The sequence below is a fragment of the Monodelphis domestica genome, chromosome 2 (genome assembly GCF_027887165.1).
Source record: "Monodelphis domestica isolate mMonDom1 chromosome 2, mMonDom1.pri, whole genome shotgun sequence".
Taxonomy (NCBI): domain Eukaryota; kingdom Metazoa; phylum Chordata; class Mammalia; order Didelphimorphia; family Didelphidae; genus Monodelphis; species Monodelphis domestica.
The window spans coordinates 421,024,262-421,039,088 of NC_077228.1; the positions used below are offsets into that span (position 1 = coordinate 421,024,262).

The 14,827-nt window shown below is 34.7% G+C and overlaps 1 protein-coding gene across 2 annotated transcripts in view; it reads left to right on the forward strand.

Moving 5' to 3' along the window:
* The window catches only part of AIG1 (androgen induced 1), a 307,398-nt gene that overhangs the window by 86,321 nt on the left and 206,250 nt on the right, over nucleotides 1-14,827 (forward strand). For both annotated transcript variants that reach the window (XM_001370501.4, XM_056818883.1), the window contains exon 2: nucleotides 959-1,114. In XM_001370501.4, coding sequence (XP_001370538.1) covers nucleotides 959-1,114 — 156 coding nt within the window. The remainder of the gene's footprint in view (nucleotides 1-958; nucleotides 1,115-14,827) is intronic.

The following is a 14,827-nucleotide window of genomic DNA, read 5'->3' on the forward strand; positions in this document are numbered from 1 at the left end:
CAGGAGAATTTTTACAGTGTTTATAAACTTTACAGAATATATACAGTGACAACAATATCTTCAAGGCAAATAAATTTGAAAGGCTTTATGAACTCTAATCATGCAATGATCAGTATAATTCTTGAGGACTAACAATGGAGCATGCTACTCCTCTTTTGACAGAGAGGTGATGAATTCAAGATGCAGAATGAGACATTTTTGGACATGGCCAATGAAAGAATCCCCCCTTGAATGTGCATATTTTTATAAGAATTTTTTTCATATTTTGTGGGAGAGAAGTTTTGGGGATAGGACTACTCTCCCAAACCTGTTCCCCAAATGAGAAGAAAACAGAATGAAGGCCAAAAGGAAACATAAATAAGCAGGATACCTTTGAAAATTACCTGTTGAATTCATTACATACTTTAAAAAAATAGTTATACATAATCCCTATTATGTAGCCACAGTTTTATGTACAGTATTCCCCTTCTGCTTAACATTGTATATAGATATGCTCATTTTCTTTAGTGCTTGTTTTAAGTATATATACATATATATATATATTTAAGACCCATTAATTCAATTTTAAAAACTGAATTTAAAAAAATTAAAATACTTCAAAAAGAAGGGAATGAAAGACAGGTAGATTTGAAAGATCTGTTTCCAAATTGAGTGAGCGTACTGCAGCAGCTAGTGACTTTGTCTATAGGATAGCAGCTTTCAGAGCATAGTGTGACCCATTACATTTCAACTTTCCCTTGGCTGAAAACTTAGGTGAGACATGCAGCTTTGTACTTTCTTTTCCATGTGAGCAGATGGATATTAAAAGAGTTTTCTGTTCTTTAGAGTTCTTAATTTGTATTTAATCAGTATTTTCAATACAAAGGATCAGTCTTTATTAATGATCATTTGTTGTCTCATTGCATCATTCTCTTTGGATGTCATGTCAGTGTTGATATGGGATGTTATTTCCTTGTAGGTTATCCAGACTGTCTTTTTTGGAATTTGTGTACTGACTGACCTTTCCAGTCTCCTGACCAGAGGAAGTGGTAGCCAAGAGCAAGAAAGACAGTTAAAGAAACTTATCTCTCTCCGCGACTGGATGTTGGCTGTCTTGGCCTTTCCTATTGGAGTAGTAAGTATGATGATAAGGAATTAATTTTACCATGGAGGTGATTTGTGTCTTATTTTTGGACTGCTTTAAAATAAGTCAAAATCTTTTTCATCAAAAGGATTCCACTGTTATCTCATAATGAAAGGTCTTGTGACCAGTTATGGTTCTATACTTACGATCTTTGATCTTGAGCAATTCCAGTCTCATCTTCCATCATTCATTCCACTCTCCAAACCATTTTGCTCAATATCATTTTAGGCAATGCTGTTTAACAACTATGGCTAAACTATCTCTGTTCAGTTCGGTTCCCTTCCTAATTTAATTAATTTGGCAAGTATAAAAATCTCCCAACAACTTCCCCCCTTTAAATGGCCTTGTCCAAATCATGACCAGACATTGGACATGGCAGCCTGGGTAGCCTACACAGAGAGAGAGAGTGTTGTGAGCACTCCTCAGATCATGTTGTGAGTAAAAGTGTGCCATCCTCAGCCCAACTTTGTCAACCTGCATTTGGTTGCATGGGTCAAAGAAGAGCCCAAATGGCCTGTGCCATCATGTCTGGGAAGACTGCATGTTGAGAGAGCCAGAAGGCTGTCCCTGAAAGCCATCTTTTGGCTCTTCTTAGACCCATCTGTCAGTTTATAAACCAGCAGATGCCTCCAGATACTGGCATTGATTTCCTAAATGTAGGAAAAGTGAGAGTTTAGTAGGCATTCTGGCTGTCACTTGAGAGGTTCCTGCCTTCCCCATCCATTTGTCCTCTTCATTGTAGCAGAAATCTGATGAGCCAGATGCTCCAGGGATTTAATTCTCTTGAGGTGGGGAATGGCAGAGCTCTGTGAACTAGACCTGGCTTCCAGACCTTGAGGACAATGCCAAGGACAGATGAAACTGGGTAAGTTGGTGTGAGAACATCCAGGTGCAGCTCTGCTTCTCATTCCCTCAGTCTCTGTCTCCTAGTCTCCTACATCCAGGGCAGCTTGTGCATGGACTTAATACGTGCATGATGACTCAATGCAGCCTTCAAATCCTGCCTCAGACATTCTCTTTAGAACTCTGGGCTAGTCATTTAACCTCAGTTTGCTTCAATTTCCTCATCTGTAAAATGGGGATATAATAACATCTACTTCTAGTGTTATTATGAGGATCAAATAAGCTAAATAATTGCGAAGTGGTTAACACAGGATCTGGCACTTTGTAAGTGCTATATAAATGTTCGTTATTATTATTGCTGTTATTATGGTGGCCTGGGTGACTTTAGGAATGTGAATATAATGGAGTTAAATGCCTTAAGGGTTAGCTAAGACTTCTTCCCTTGGATTTCTCTTATAAATTTAAAGCTAATTCTATGAGGACAGACTTCAAAGTGAGCTTTATGAGGAAATCACCTGCCAAATTAAACAGCCCAGAGTAGGAAGTAGTAAGAAAAACAAGCTATTTGAAGTGCTTATTATAGAGCTAATTCATATGTCAGTTCTGTACATTTACCATGTCTTGCCTGTGCTTCTTCCTTTGTGATTTTTTTGTTCTGATATAAGAAAATCACAAAGAGCATTTTATAGAAAAAAGTGAGCAAAACTATTTCTCCTCCCACCCCTGAACATCACAGCCATTAATTACAAAGCTTTACTATAGGGACAAAGAATGTGTATGAATTGTGACAGTTGTCCTGTGCATGTCCAGTGCCCCTTTTGTTTGGTCATGGTTAGGCATAAGACAGAAAACCAAGAATTCTGGCACTGTGTTTGGCATCTCCATTGCCTGCCTGGCTTCCTAGGGCTTGTTTTGCTCAAAGGTGAGATTCAGTGACTTGTGACTCATAATCAGATAGCTAGTAAAATGAGAGCCAGAAATAAAATTTAGGTCTTCTGATTTAGAATGCAAATATTCTTTTCATACTAAGGTATGAATGACATCAGGGCATTACCTGAGAACAGTTTTTGGTAAGGAACACGTCAATAAGTGCTTGAAACAAAGAGAGGGGCTTATGGGAGGTTGGGGGGGGAGGAGCTAAATGCAAACTTCTCATACTTCTCATAAGTCTCAAACTTAGACATACAATTTTGTTTAAGGCTAGTCATGTATGTAACCATCATTAAAAGGGGTTTGTTCTAAATAGCTCCTATATATCATGGCATTTGCATAGACTCATCAGGATGGGAATGTGTCTGATCAGCTTTAAGAATACCTAGAAATTGCCCAGAATCAAATAGTTGAGCTCGGCCTTTTCCCGGTACATATGCTTCTGAGCTCTATGGTCCATCTGCTTGTAGGGCTAATTAAGGAGTAGCCCCTGATCCTATTTTTTGGAAATGGGTAAACTTATAGCTACTAGAATAGCCATCTGAGGAGAGCTCTGTTAAGAACACCAGGAGTAAAGATTAAAACTTGTATTTTTATATGGAAAAATTAGGGATAATTTGTAGTCTTATCAATTTTGAAAGCAGCATCATGGAAAGCTGATGCCTTAGTTTGAAGTCCTTTCTTTGGTTCATTCTGTGTGATAAATAGGTTATGTGACGTGGAACAAATCTTCATCTTAGGATTCTGGGCATTTCTATAAGACTATAAACTGAAAAAATAAGGGGAGTTTCTTTAGCTAAGAAGCCTCCCCTATACCAATGAAATCACAGGTCCAGTCTCCATTTCTGTCCTATCAACATAATCACTATAACATTATAATATATAAAATCCTCCAGTACTGAAGGAGAAGCTATTTTGATTATGAAGTCAGTGCAAAAAATGCAAGTTTGAAGATACAACATAATTTACTTGAAAAACTCACTGTTCAGAAATAAATTTACAAACTCGTTTTATTTTAAAGGTATCTAGCATTTTTTCTTGTAAGAAACTCCATTAAAATACATTAAAAATTACAATTTGAAAGTCAGTTTGAAAATGTGTATCAGCATGACAGATAAAGCCACAGACAGGTAAAAATCAGCCTCTTTAAATGTTATTATGAAAAATAGAAAAGCAAAACACTGAGTGAATTGAGTTGAAACTTTGTCACATTTGCCTTGTTCTTCAATAATAATTATATCACCACTGAGTCAATAAGCTTGGCTGATTTAAAGTGAGTTGAACTTTTCTGTGAACTTATACAAAAATGGATAGAGTAGAATGTAAGCATTTCAAGGGCAGGGAATATTGTTTCACTCCTATCTTTGTGGCCCCAGCTTCTAAGCAGAGTGCTTTGAACATTGCACTTAATTCAATCAATTACATTCAATCAATTAACATATGTTTATTAAGTTCCTACTTTGTGTACTGTTCTTTGCAGGCCCTAGGGATTCAAAAGACAAAAATGCAACCATCCCTGCCCTTAAATAGCTTACATTCCAATATAATTGGTTTCTTTCATAATCCCATCTATTTTATTTTATGCATTTAAAATTTATTCTTAGAAGATGTCCATAGATTTCACCACATTGTCAATGGGATCCATATTAGGACCTCAGAAATTCCATAGCTGTGTGACCCTGGACAAACCATTTCACTTGTGTCTGCTTCAATTTATTAATCTCTAAAGATACTAATAGCACCTACCTCTTAGGGTTGTTATAAAGATGAAATTAGATGATATTTGTAAAGTACTTTGCAAACCTTAAAGCATTATCTTATTTTAGTTTAAAATATTTTACTATTTGTATTTATTAAATTTTTATTCATTCCTATACTAAAATAAAACTTCCATGGAAAGTTTCCAGGAAAACTATAATGACCTTCTAGTACTTTTTACTAATATGAATTACAAGTACTTTTTAACCAAAGAATGATCATAAAAAGGTGACAATTTCATTTGAATGGAAGTCAGGGCAATACTGTGGTTAATTGGAACCTGCATTTCAATATATGTATGTATATGCATATATATATACAACATACACACATACTACATATATATATACAGCATGGAAAGAGCCCTGAATTGGAATCTAAAAACCTGAGTTTGATCCTGGCTCTGTCACTTTGTCAGTTACTAATTGTGGTACATTGGGCAAGTCGTTTATAAAATGAGGGGTTAGATTAGATGGCCCTGGGGTCTCTTCTAGCATAGGGATTGGCACATAGTAAGCACTTAATAAATATCTCTCCCCCTCCCTCTCCTCCTGGTAGAAGTTAGTGAAAGTCTAGATTTCTTTTCCTCTTATCTAAGTTCCCAGATTCCTTGAAATCTAAACTCAGGTGGGATTAGTAAACCAGGCTTGCTAATTGTAATCATTTTAAATACAGTGTCACCCATATAAAGGAATATATAGATTTCTGATAATGTCTCCCAGTTAGTTTCTCTTGGTGCTTTCCACTTTGCTTCCTCTGCCTCAAGTTTTGTGATTGTTTTTATTTTAGTTTTTCCTATTAAAACATTGCTAGGAATAATTACCAATTTTGTAAAAATAGGGGCAGGGAAAAATGCATTAATTTGTCACCATTGCTTTAGGCCTCTTTCTAGAGACAACCATCTCAGCTTCTTGCCTCTCAGAATTTCCCTCTGCCTCCTCTCCTCCAGGAAAGCCCTGGCTAGATAATCCAGGATTTGTATTATCTGCACTAAAGCTTCTAGAAGTAATGAGGTTAATTGAGAGTTTACGGTAATCTCTTTATGTGGGCAGGAATCACTAATTATGATTATTTGACTGATTGACCTAGAGACTACTTCACAGAACTCTTTATTCCAAGGACTTTAAAAAATAACATTCAAATTAAAAATAAGTAGGGTAGAATTGTGTTTTAGCATAACCTTGAAGATATGTTCATTGCTTGAATGAGCATAGCATTCATCTTTTTGATTTGTATTGTTGCTTATATAGGAAAAGCCAGGATTGATTAGTGGTGCTAATGACCAGAAACTACTATGGCTACCAATGCCTTTCAACTCATTTTTCAGAGCTAACACCTGGCATGTGTCTCTTGGCATTTGATATTTGTTTCTGGACCCTGTTATCTTTTAAAGAAGTATTAAAAATGATCCTGTGACATTACATGCTTAAAAGCACTGAAGTTTGTTAGAAATGAAGGAAAACCTAGCATTTCTTTATATCCTATGAGTTTGCTGATAGCTTTGCTGGCAGGTGACATTTTCAGAACTATTAGACTAGACATGGTCATCCCCAAAACACACAAAAAATATAAAATATACATATATAAGCAGTGATAGGAAGATAAAAGAGATCATTTTCCTCTTGCACTAACTAGCCCTTTCAAATATGAAGAACTAAGAGCACATGTACACATTAATTCACATATCCATGCACTGTTCATAAACACAATTCTGAGGGCCCCTGTCATACACTGGAGAGCACAACAGGGCTGAACAGTGAAGCATATCCTATCCTGACCCATTGAACTATGAGCCGCCCTGGTTTGAAGGATGTAAACAAGAAAATAATAATTTTAAGTTTTACTTTGGATATCTCTTCCATTGGGAAATTGATGGGCCTTAGCATTATCAAGGGCAAGATTAATAATAAAATAACAATAACTGTGCATTTATATAATGTCTTAATGTTTTCAAAATGCTCTCAAGTATTATCTAATTTTATCCTCACAACACTGAGAGGTAGATGCATTTTAGGTTCAAATATAGCCCTACTTTACAGATGAGGAAACTGAAGCAGGAAGAGATTACGGAACTCTCTCTGGGTCACACAGTGTGTGTCCAGCTATATTTGAACTTGTCTTCCTGACTCCAGGTCCTGTTGTTGACCTACAGTGTTATCTAGCTGCCAATATACAACATAGGTATAATAATATGTACATGGATGAGCTTTATTGAATATTATAAATAATTGATATGTTTCCAAATGATCTCTGTTTAGCAACATCCAATTCTAGTTGTCTATTTTTACAATCATGAAAATGAGTTCTCATAAATTCTTAAAGATGTTTATGTATTAGTCTGGGGCAGAGTTCATTAAAATTCATTCCTTTTACTTAATATAGTTTTAACGTACCCATTTCACTTCATGCTACATAGAAATCTTATCCCAGGATATTGAAGTAGGCTATATATTAAGTAAAAAATAAGTATCTACAAAAATATGCTGAATAGATATTGCTACTGTGAAATATTGATGATATTTGGGTTTAGCACCAACTTGAGTTTGCTCTCATTCCCTATGTTATTATTGTACACAGACAATTTAGCTTCTTGGAACCCGAGTTTCCTCAATCTGTGAAGTGAAGAAAACACTACCTGTGTGAACCTGGGCAAGTCACCTAATCACTCTCTGCCTCAGGTTCCTCATCTATAAAATATGAATGATAATAACCCCTGCATCTCAAAGTTGTGAGAATAACACTAGTCAAAATTTATAAATTGCTATATAATAAGTTCTAGTTATTTTACTATTATTATTATTAAATAGAGATGGCAAAGAAAGTAATGATTCCAAAGAGCAAGTTTGGTTTTATTAAGTCATACAAGATTTCCTTTTTTGTCAAATCTACTAAACTAGGAAAGGATGATGCTATAAGTTTACCAATTCTGACAGCATTTGATAAAGTACCTCATAACTATTCTTGTAGGAAAGATGAAAAGACACGGACAAGAGAATAATCAGATAGTTTTAGAACTAATTGATTGGTTGGACTCAAGAGATCACTGTGATCTTAAAAAAGGTTTTCCACTGCAGTACCCAAGGGATCTGGGCTTGTCCCTACGTATATCGATAAACTATTTTTATCAATGACTTGGATAAAGGCATAGACAGAATACTTAAAAATTTGGAACTAACATCAAGCTGGGAGGAATAACTAATATCCAAAATGACTAAGTCAGTATCCAAAAAGATTTCAATAGGCTAGCATATTGGAGAAACACTAAGAAAATGAAATTCAGCCAGGATAAATGTGAACACTTTAAAGGGTTAAAAAAAAAACACCCTAAGTTCAAAGGTATGGCTAGTAAGCAGTTTGTCTGAAAAATATCTTGGGGGGCAGGAGTTGTTGACTCTACTGTGAGCTCAGTATGAGTCATTCCTGTGACGTGGCAGCCCCAAAAGTTTATGTGATCGTGGGTTGTAGCTTCCAGGAATAAGGATGCAATAGTTACCCTGGTCAGACCACATTAGAATTGTTGTGTTCAGTTCTGGGGACTACAGTTTATGAACGTTGGTAAGTTGGAGAATGTCCTGAAGAGGGCAGCTGCAAAGTTGAACTACTTCAAGTTCCTGTCATATAAGGATTGGTTGGAAGACTTCAGGATGCTAAGCCTAAATTTTAAAAATAGAATAAACAGAACAGATAAGCAGAGAAGAGATGACAGCTCTTATGTTCAAATATCTGAAGGGTCATCATGTTCAGAGGCATTAGGCTTATTTAATTAGTACTTTTTTATCAAGAAATATAAAACATATTCAAAGAGTAGCCAAACTAAATGTTTGTTTATATGGAATATCCCTGGTCTATAATGCTGATATGAACTAAACATACTAGCTCCAAATTAGCTGAACAGTAAGGACAAATATTCCAGGAAAGAAAAAGAGAAATATCTGGGCAGAATGAGGAGCAAAGAATGGATAAAAGTTGCAGTCAAATTTAGGCTTGATGTCAAGAAAAACTTCTTAACAGTTAGAACTATATAAAATTGGAATGGTTTCTATCAGGAGGTCATGGATTCTACTTTATTTCAAGGTCTATGATATTGAATGACTGTGGTAGGCTATGCTATAGTGGGAATTCCTTTTTGAAATATGAGGTTGAACTAGATGACTTCTTTTGGCTCCAAAATTTTGTGATTCTTGTTAAATTTTATTATGGTTGGACTCCAAATATTTAATAGGTGGTCAAAGGGATTTAATTTCTAAATCCCAAATTGAATTACTAAAGTAAATGGAATTTATGGTAGTTTATTTATAATAGAAGAAAGATATTAAGGAATGAGAGAGAGAGAGAGAGAGAGAGAGAGAGAGAGAGAGAGAGAGAGAGAGAGAGAGAGAGAGAGAGAGAGAACTAGAGAGAGAGAGAGAGAGAGAGAACTAGAGAGAGAGAACGAGAGAGAGAGAACGAGAGAGAATGAGAACTCTGGCTTCCTCTGAGCCAGGTAGAAATTCTAAGGCCCTAATCAGGGAAAAGAGTCCCAAGACAATGGGCCTTTCTCGGAGGTTCACACCGCCAGAATGGCAGGGAAACTAAGTCAGCCTTTCACTCACCACAGTGACTGTCTAAAAAGGAAAGCAGTCAGGTCTCCTGCATGAGCTCCTCCAGGGTCAAGTTCCACAGCTAAATCTGAGTGTCCATCTTCCAGTCTCTCCTCTGAGTGACTCTTCTTCACTCCAAGCTCTAGAGACTGATCCTCCAGTCCAACCCAGAATCAGAGTTTTTTGAATCTATCTTCTGGCCTCTGTGGTCCTCTATTTAAAGATCTTTTTCTCTTGTGTCACCTCCCCTAAATTTCATGTCTACCAATTACAGCAGACGCTCTCTCCAGGACTGCCCACTCTTTAGTTCACACCTTTTTTGGTTATATCACACCTTTAGTAGTTAGTTACTTTTTTGATTATAAAAATGGGTAAATCTACTTCAAATATTGAGTTAACACTTTTGGGGATTAAAATCAAAAAATAGACTAGGGATTACAATTCAATCTTCCCAATAAAGAAAGAGCTAAGTATTTTCATTGTTACAATCAGGGGAGAGCTAAATCCAATCTTCACATTCTGAAATCTAATGAATTTGACTTGTCAACTTGTATGAAGTTATCTAAAGGGTAATTTTTGATATATTCAAACAATTAAAACAGTGGTTTTTAACTTTTTGTGTGTCTTGGATCCCTTTAGAAATCTGATGAAATCCAAATACTTTCAGGATAATATTTTTATGTCATTGGAAGATATTTTCAGTTTCATGTAGAATAATGATGTCATTTTTTTGTTCACTTTCATAGACCTCCTGATATCTCTCCATGTACCCCATCCCTAGGTTAAGAGCCCCTGGTTTAGAATCTTATATTTAAAATGTTTAGAATATGAAAATGAAATTTAAATGTATCCCCTTAGTTTAAAAAAACCTTACAGATTTTAAATATAGCAAATATTTAAATATGAGTAAATATAATAATAATTTGATTTCAAATGGAACAAACTAATTAATACATATTTTAAATCTGTAAATAGTCTATAAATATAATGAGAAAAGATGGGAATTTTATAGTATTTATGACTGTAAGAAGAAGCAGATTCTTTTCCTTTTCCTTCCTGGGTGTAAAGGGGGTAAAAAAGAAACACATGATTTTTTTTCACTACTAAAACTTTGTAACTTGCTCAAGATATATATTCACCTTTTCCGCCCTCATTGATTTCATAATTACACTCTCACCTGCAAAGTAGTCTCCTTTTTGTTCTTTTTCAACTGGATGCTGAGTAGATCGGCCTCTTCATTAACTGTTAAACTAATTTCTTAAGCCCAGGAAATAAATAAGTATATTTGGACTATAAATGAATGACATACTTTTAAATTTCATTATTTCAAAAGGACTGTGAAAATGTTCTTATAGAAACATAGGTTGTTATTATAAATTATTAATAATTTCCACATTTGATGAAAGCCAGAAATTTATATACATACCATCTAAAAGGCAGAAAGAAAAATGCATCAGATTTTGAGGGGAACAAAAGTAAAATGTAAAAGAAATGAAAACTAAGAGATGATGTAAAAAAAAATCTTAGAACTAATTTTTAGTTTTCAACATAAAAAATTACTTTTGTTATTTATCAACTAAAATTTTGTTGATACCAGTTGTTACTCTTCTCTTAAGAAATGTCATATAAGGATTTGTTGGAAGAATTCATGATGCTAAGCCTAAATTTTTTAAACAGAATTGATGATTAGGGAAGATATGATAGCACTTATGTTCAGATATCTGAAGGGTGTCATGTTCGGAAGGATAAGTGGTTCAATTTGTGCTTGTTTCTCAAGAAATGTCAAGTATCAAGAAAAACAGTCCAACTATTTGAAAAAGTAGTTGTTTCTCAGAGCAAGTAAAAATTTTTATGTGACCATCTTACTGGCATAATGTTAGTTTGTGGATTTCTAAACAATTCTTGGGCAGCTAAGTAAGTACTGTGGTAGATAGAATGGTAAGCCTGGAGTCAGGAAGACTTCTCTTTCTGAGTTCAAATTCAGCCTCAGATTCTTATTAGCTTTGTGACCCTGGCTAACTCACTTAATACCATTTGCCTCAGTTTCCTCATCTGTGAAATGAGATGGAGAAGGAAATAGCAGACTACTCCAGTATCTTTGCCAAGAGTCAAACATGACTGGAAAACAAATGAACAACAAACAAAGCTTTAGGAAGAGATCATTGATTTAGTCCTCCAGCCCAAGCTTTCTCATCACATTCTCAAAAATACAAATTGAACAGGTCTCTGAGCTTTGCAAGGGATATGTGAATAATATCTGTTCCTATTTTACTAACTATACATTTCCTTTCCCTAGTTACATTCTTCTCTATAGTAATACTTAATTTCCTCTGTGTGTGTATGTGTATCATGAAGTCTTTTTTTTTAAAGTTTATTAATTTCTTCTCAGAATAATGCTTTTAAGTTTATAAAAGAAAATATCTAGGATATAAAAGAATTATATTGAAATGGACATGAAGTTTTTCCTAGCCTGGGGACAATGTTTTGGACTGGAAGTCAGCCAGAGCTGAGTTCAGATATTACCCCAGGTCTGATGTGAATTTCTTTATATAAAGTAGAACAGAAAAAAAACAACTCTTCATATGCAATATATATATATATATATATATATGTATGTGTGTGTGTATATGTATATATATATATATAGCTTACCTCTCCTTCCAATTATGAAATAAATCCAGTATATTGTTTTCAGAACTAATGTTTATCTGAGTTTCCTCTTGATCTTCTTTCTCTTCTGTGTGCTTTAAAATGCTTCAATGACCCTCTTTTCTTACTTTTTTAAAAATCTTAGTACCTATCAGTAATGTTCCTTCTCTCCTGAAATCTCCCTTTTTCAAAAGATTTGACAGAAGACAAATAATATGTTTGATAAGTGGTCCCTGGAATTTTGATTGGTAATTGATGAGAATTCTTAAGTCTTTCAAAGTTGTTTTTATTTACAGTGTAGTTGTTGTTATATAAATTGTTCTCCTAGTTCTGTTCACTTTTATACATTTGTATAATATTCCAAGATTTGTGTGAAGTCATCCCTCTTTTTATTTCTTACAGTTATCATAATATATTCATCTGTTCCCTAGTTAAGGGAACTCCCTCAATTTCCAATTCTTTTCCACTAGACAATTTTTTTTTTATAATGGGTCTTTTCTTCTTTATTTGTTCCTTTTGGTGAATAACTTCAGTAATAGTATAACTTAAATAAAGACTATGAACAATTTAATGACTTTATGGGGATAAAGTTCCAAATTGCTTCACAGAATGGCTGGACTGTTTCACTAAAATTTCACCTTTAATTCAAGTATTCAGAAAATCCTTAAGGAAAAATATTCTTAGGAAGTTTCAGAGATGATAAAAAAAGTCTACTAAATTAAAGATTGTTTTGCTTCACCAAAAAAGCAGGCTTCTTTTGCTTTCTGATTTTTACTCCCACATCAAAAACTGAATAATAATAACCCAAGGCAAGTGAAATATACTTGGGTGCCTTGATGACAAATCAACTCGAACTTTTCTTTCTTTCAGTAACCTATTGCATATTGTGTATTTCCAACTGCTCAAATAAAGCATGGACTGACTTAAGACTTTCATTTATGAGTCTATAAAAAATATAAAATATTTATATAAAAAATAAATATAGGGTTTGAGAAAAGCCTGGAACCATAAATGATTGCCTTATCCTTTTTCCCCTATGACTCCATAGCCATCAGGTCTTTTTCCCAGCTAAAATCCTTAGGATCAGAACTTCTTGCTTATTCTTTGCTGAGAAATTTTTCTCACAGCTGAAGGCCTGACGAGTTGGTACAAATCTTCAGTATTTCTTGTTGACTCCAAGTTTTAGCAAGTTTTGCTTTGCTTGCAAAAGAAAGAGAAATAAAGAAAAAAATAATAATAACCTCATTCTTTTCCCCTGCCCTTTCTCCTTATTTCAGTAATTGAGTACATAACTGAGCCACCATATATTAACATAAACTTTTTTTAAAAATTTTGTTTTTGATATGTGAAAACAAGGTCTTGTTTTACCCAATATCTTCGAGTTAAGTGTTCCCCAAACTCATTTAACCACAGAACCCTTTGGGGTCTGAAATATATTGACAAATACTGCAAATTTTGGCCTAGGATTCTGGGGACATGGAATACTTTTGAGATAAAGGAAGGGAATAAAAAGTATTGGATTAAGATGCAGAATTAAACTCACTTTCATTCTAGAAAATTGCTACCATAATAAGTATTTTTGATACTTGTAGAATTTCATGTTTAATATTTTAGAGGAAACAACTTTCTTAACATAAACATTTTCTCACTGAAAACTTTTCATCCTGAGTACTCAGGATTCTCAGTGGCCACAATTTAGGATGCTTCAGTTAATCATTTCTGTTCTTTTATAGGAAGATATGATGTAAAGTCAAAGACTATTGTTTTACATAATGTAAAACAATGTTTTTTGCCAAGAACAGAGCAGTACATTAGGTGAAATCAGCAGTGCCTTAATAAGCAGACCAGAGCCACCTAACAAAAAGTTTTATGAATTTAGTTTGTGATAAATATATTCTTTTCTATCAAGGTAAAACTTTCCAGGCCAACCCATTAATCAGACAAAATAGTCTATCAACCTGGCTCTCATCCTAAGATTTTGGGGCCTTAGGAATGACCATTAGAGATTTACTGTAAGAAATCTTATTTAATTGATAGTCAGCTTGTGCCCAGAGAATATATATACTGTATAGTACACAAGCTACTCTTCAAATGCAGTTCAGAAGGGGGGAAATCTTGTAGAAAGGCTCTCAGCAGAAAGGATATTGACTTTTAAAAATTCAGCCTCCTAGTAAATTTCAACTGTAATCTCTTATAGTGGAGTAGGGGTGGCCTTGTCTTTTCAAAGTCTATGTCATCATCTTACAAGCCCTGGCAAGTCCTGCCAAGCCAGAAAGACTTCATACATGGATGTGGTGGTAGACCAAGCCCTCTCATATGCTGTAGATAACCAAAGACCATCTAAGAGGTCATGAGTAAGGAAGCAAGCAAGCAAGCAAAAAAAGATATAATTTAATGCGAGCAAAGGTGTTTTGGGCCATAGAAATTCAAGAAAATAGTCATAAAATGTAGAGCATTAAAAAAGAGGGAGAGAAGGCCTGTGGAGTCTTGAAATATTATAAGGACTACAGCTTCCTCCTCCAGGATTACAGATGATTATGGATTTCATGAGGGCATGAGCAGCAAGAAAAGAATTCTCAATGCTACTGGCCACTCCTAGCTACCTATTCCTATCTTGTCTCTATTTGAAAGCATGAAGCCTAATATAAATCAAAGCCTGGAACTGAATATATTATAGCAAAGATGGCAGAATACAGTAGAAATTGCCCTGAAATTGAGATGAGAGAATTTGGCTTCCAGTAGGAGCTCAATCATTTCTGTATATCTTGTGTAAATCTTTTAATTTCTCTGAGCCTCTTTGTCTGTATCATGAGATTTCTACTGCCATTACCAGAACCATGACTAGCACAAGGCTGACCACGTGTCACCTTGAGAAACTGGCATGGAAAGTTTCCTTCTATTTCATTATCCTCCCCAAGTCTTGCTTAATGACATTCCACTTCCT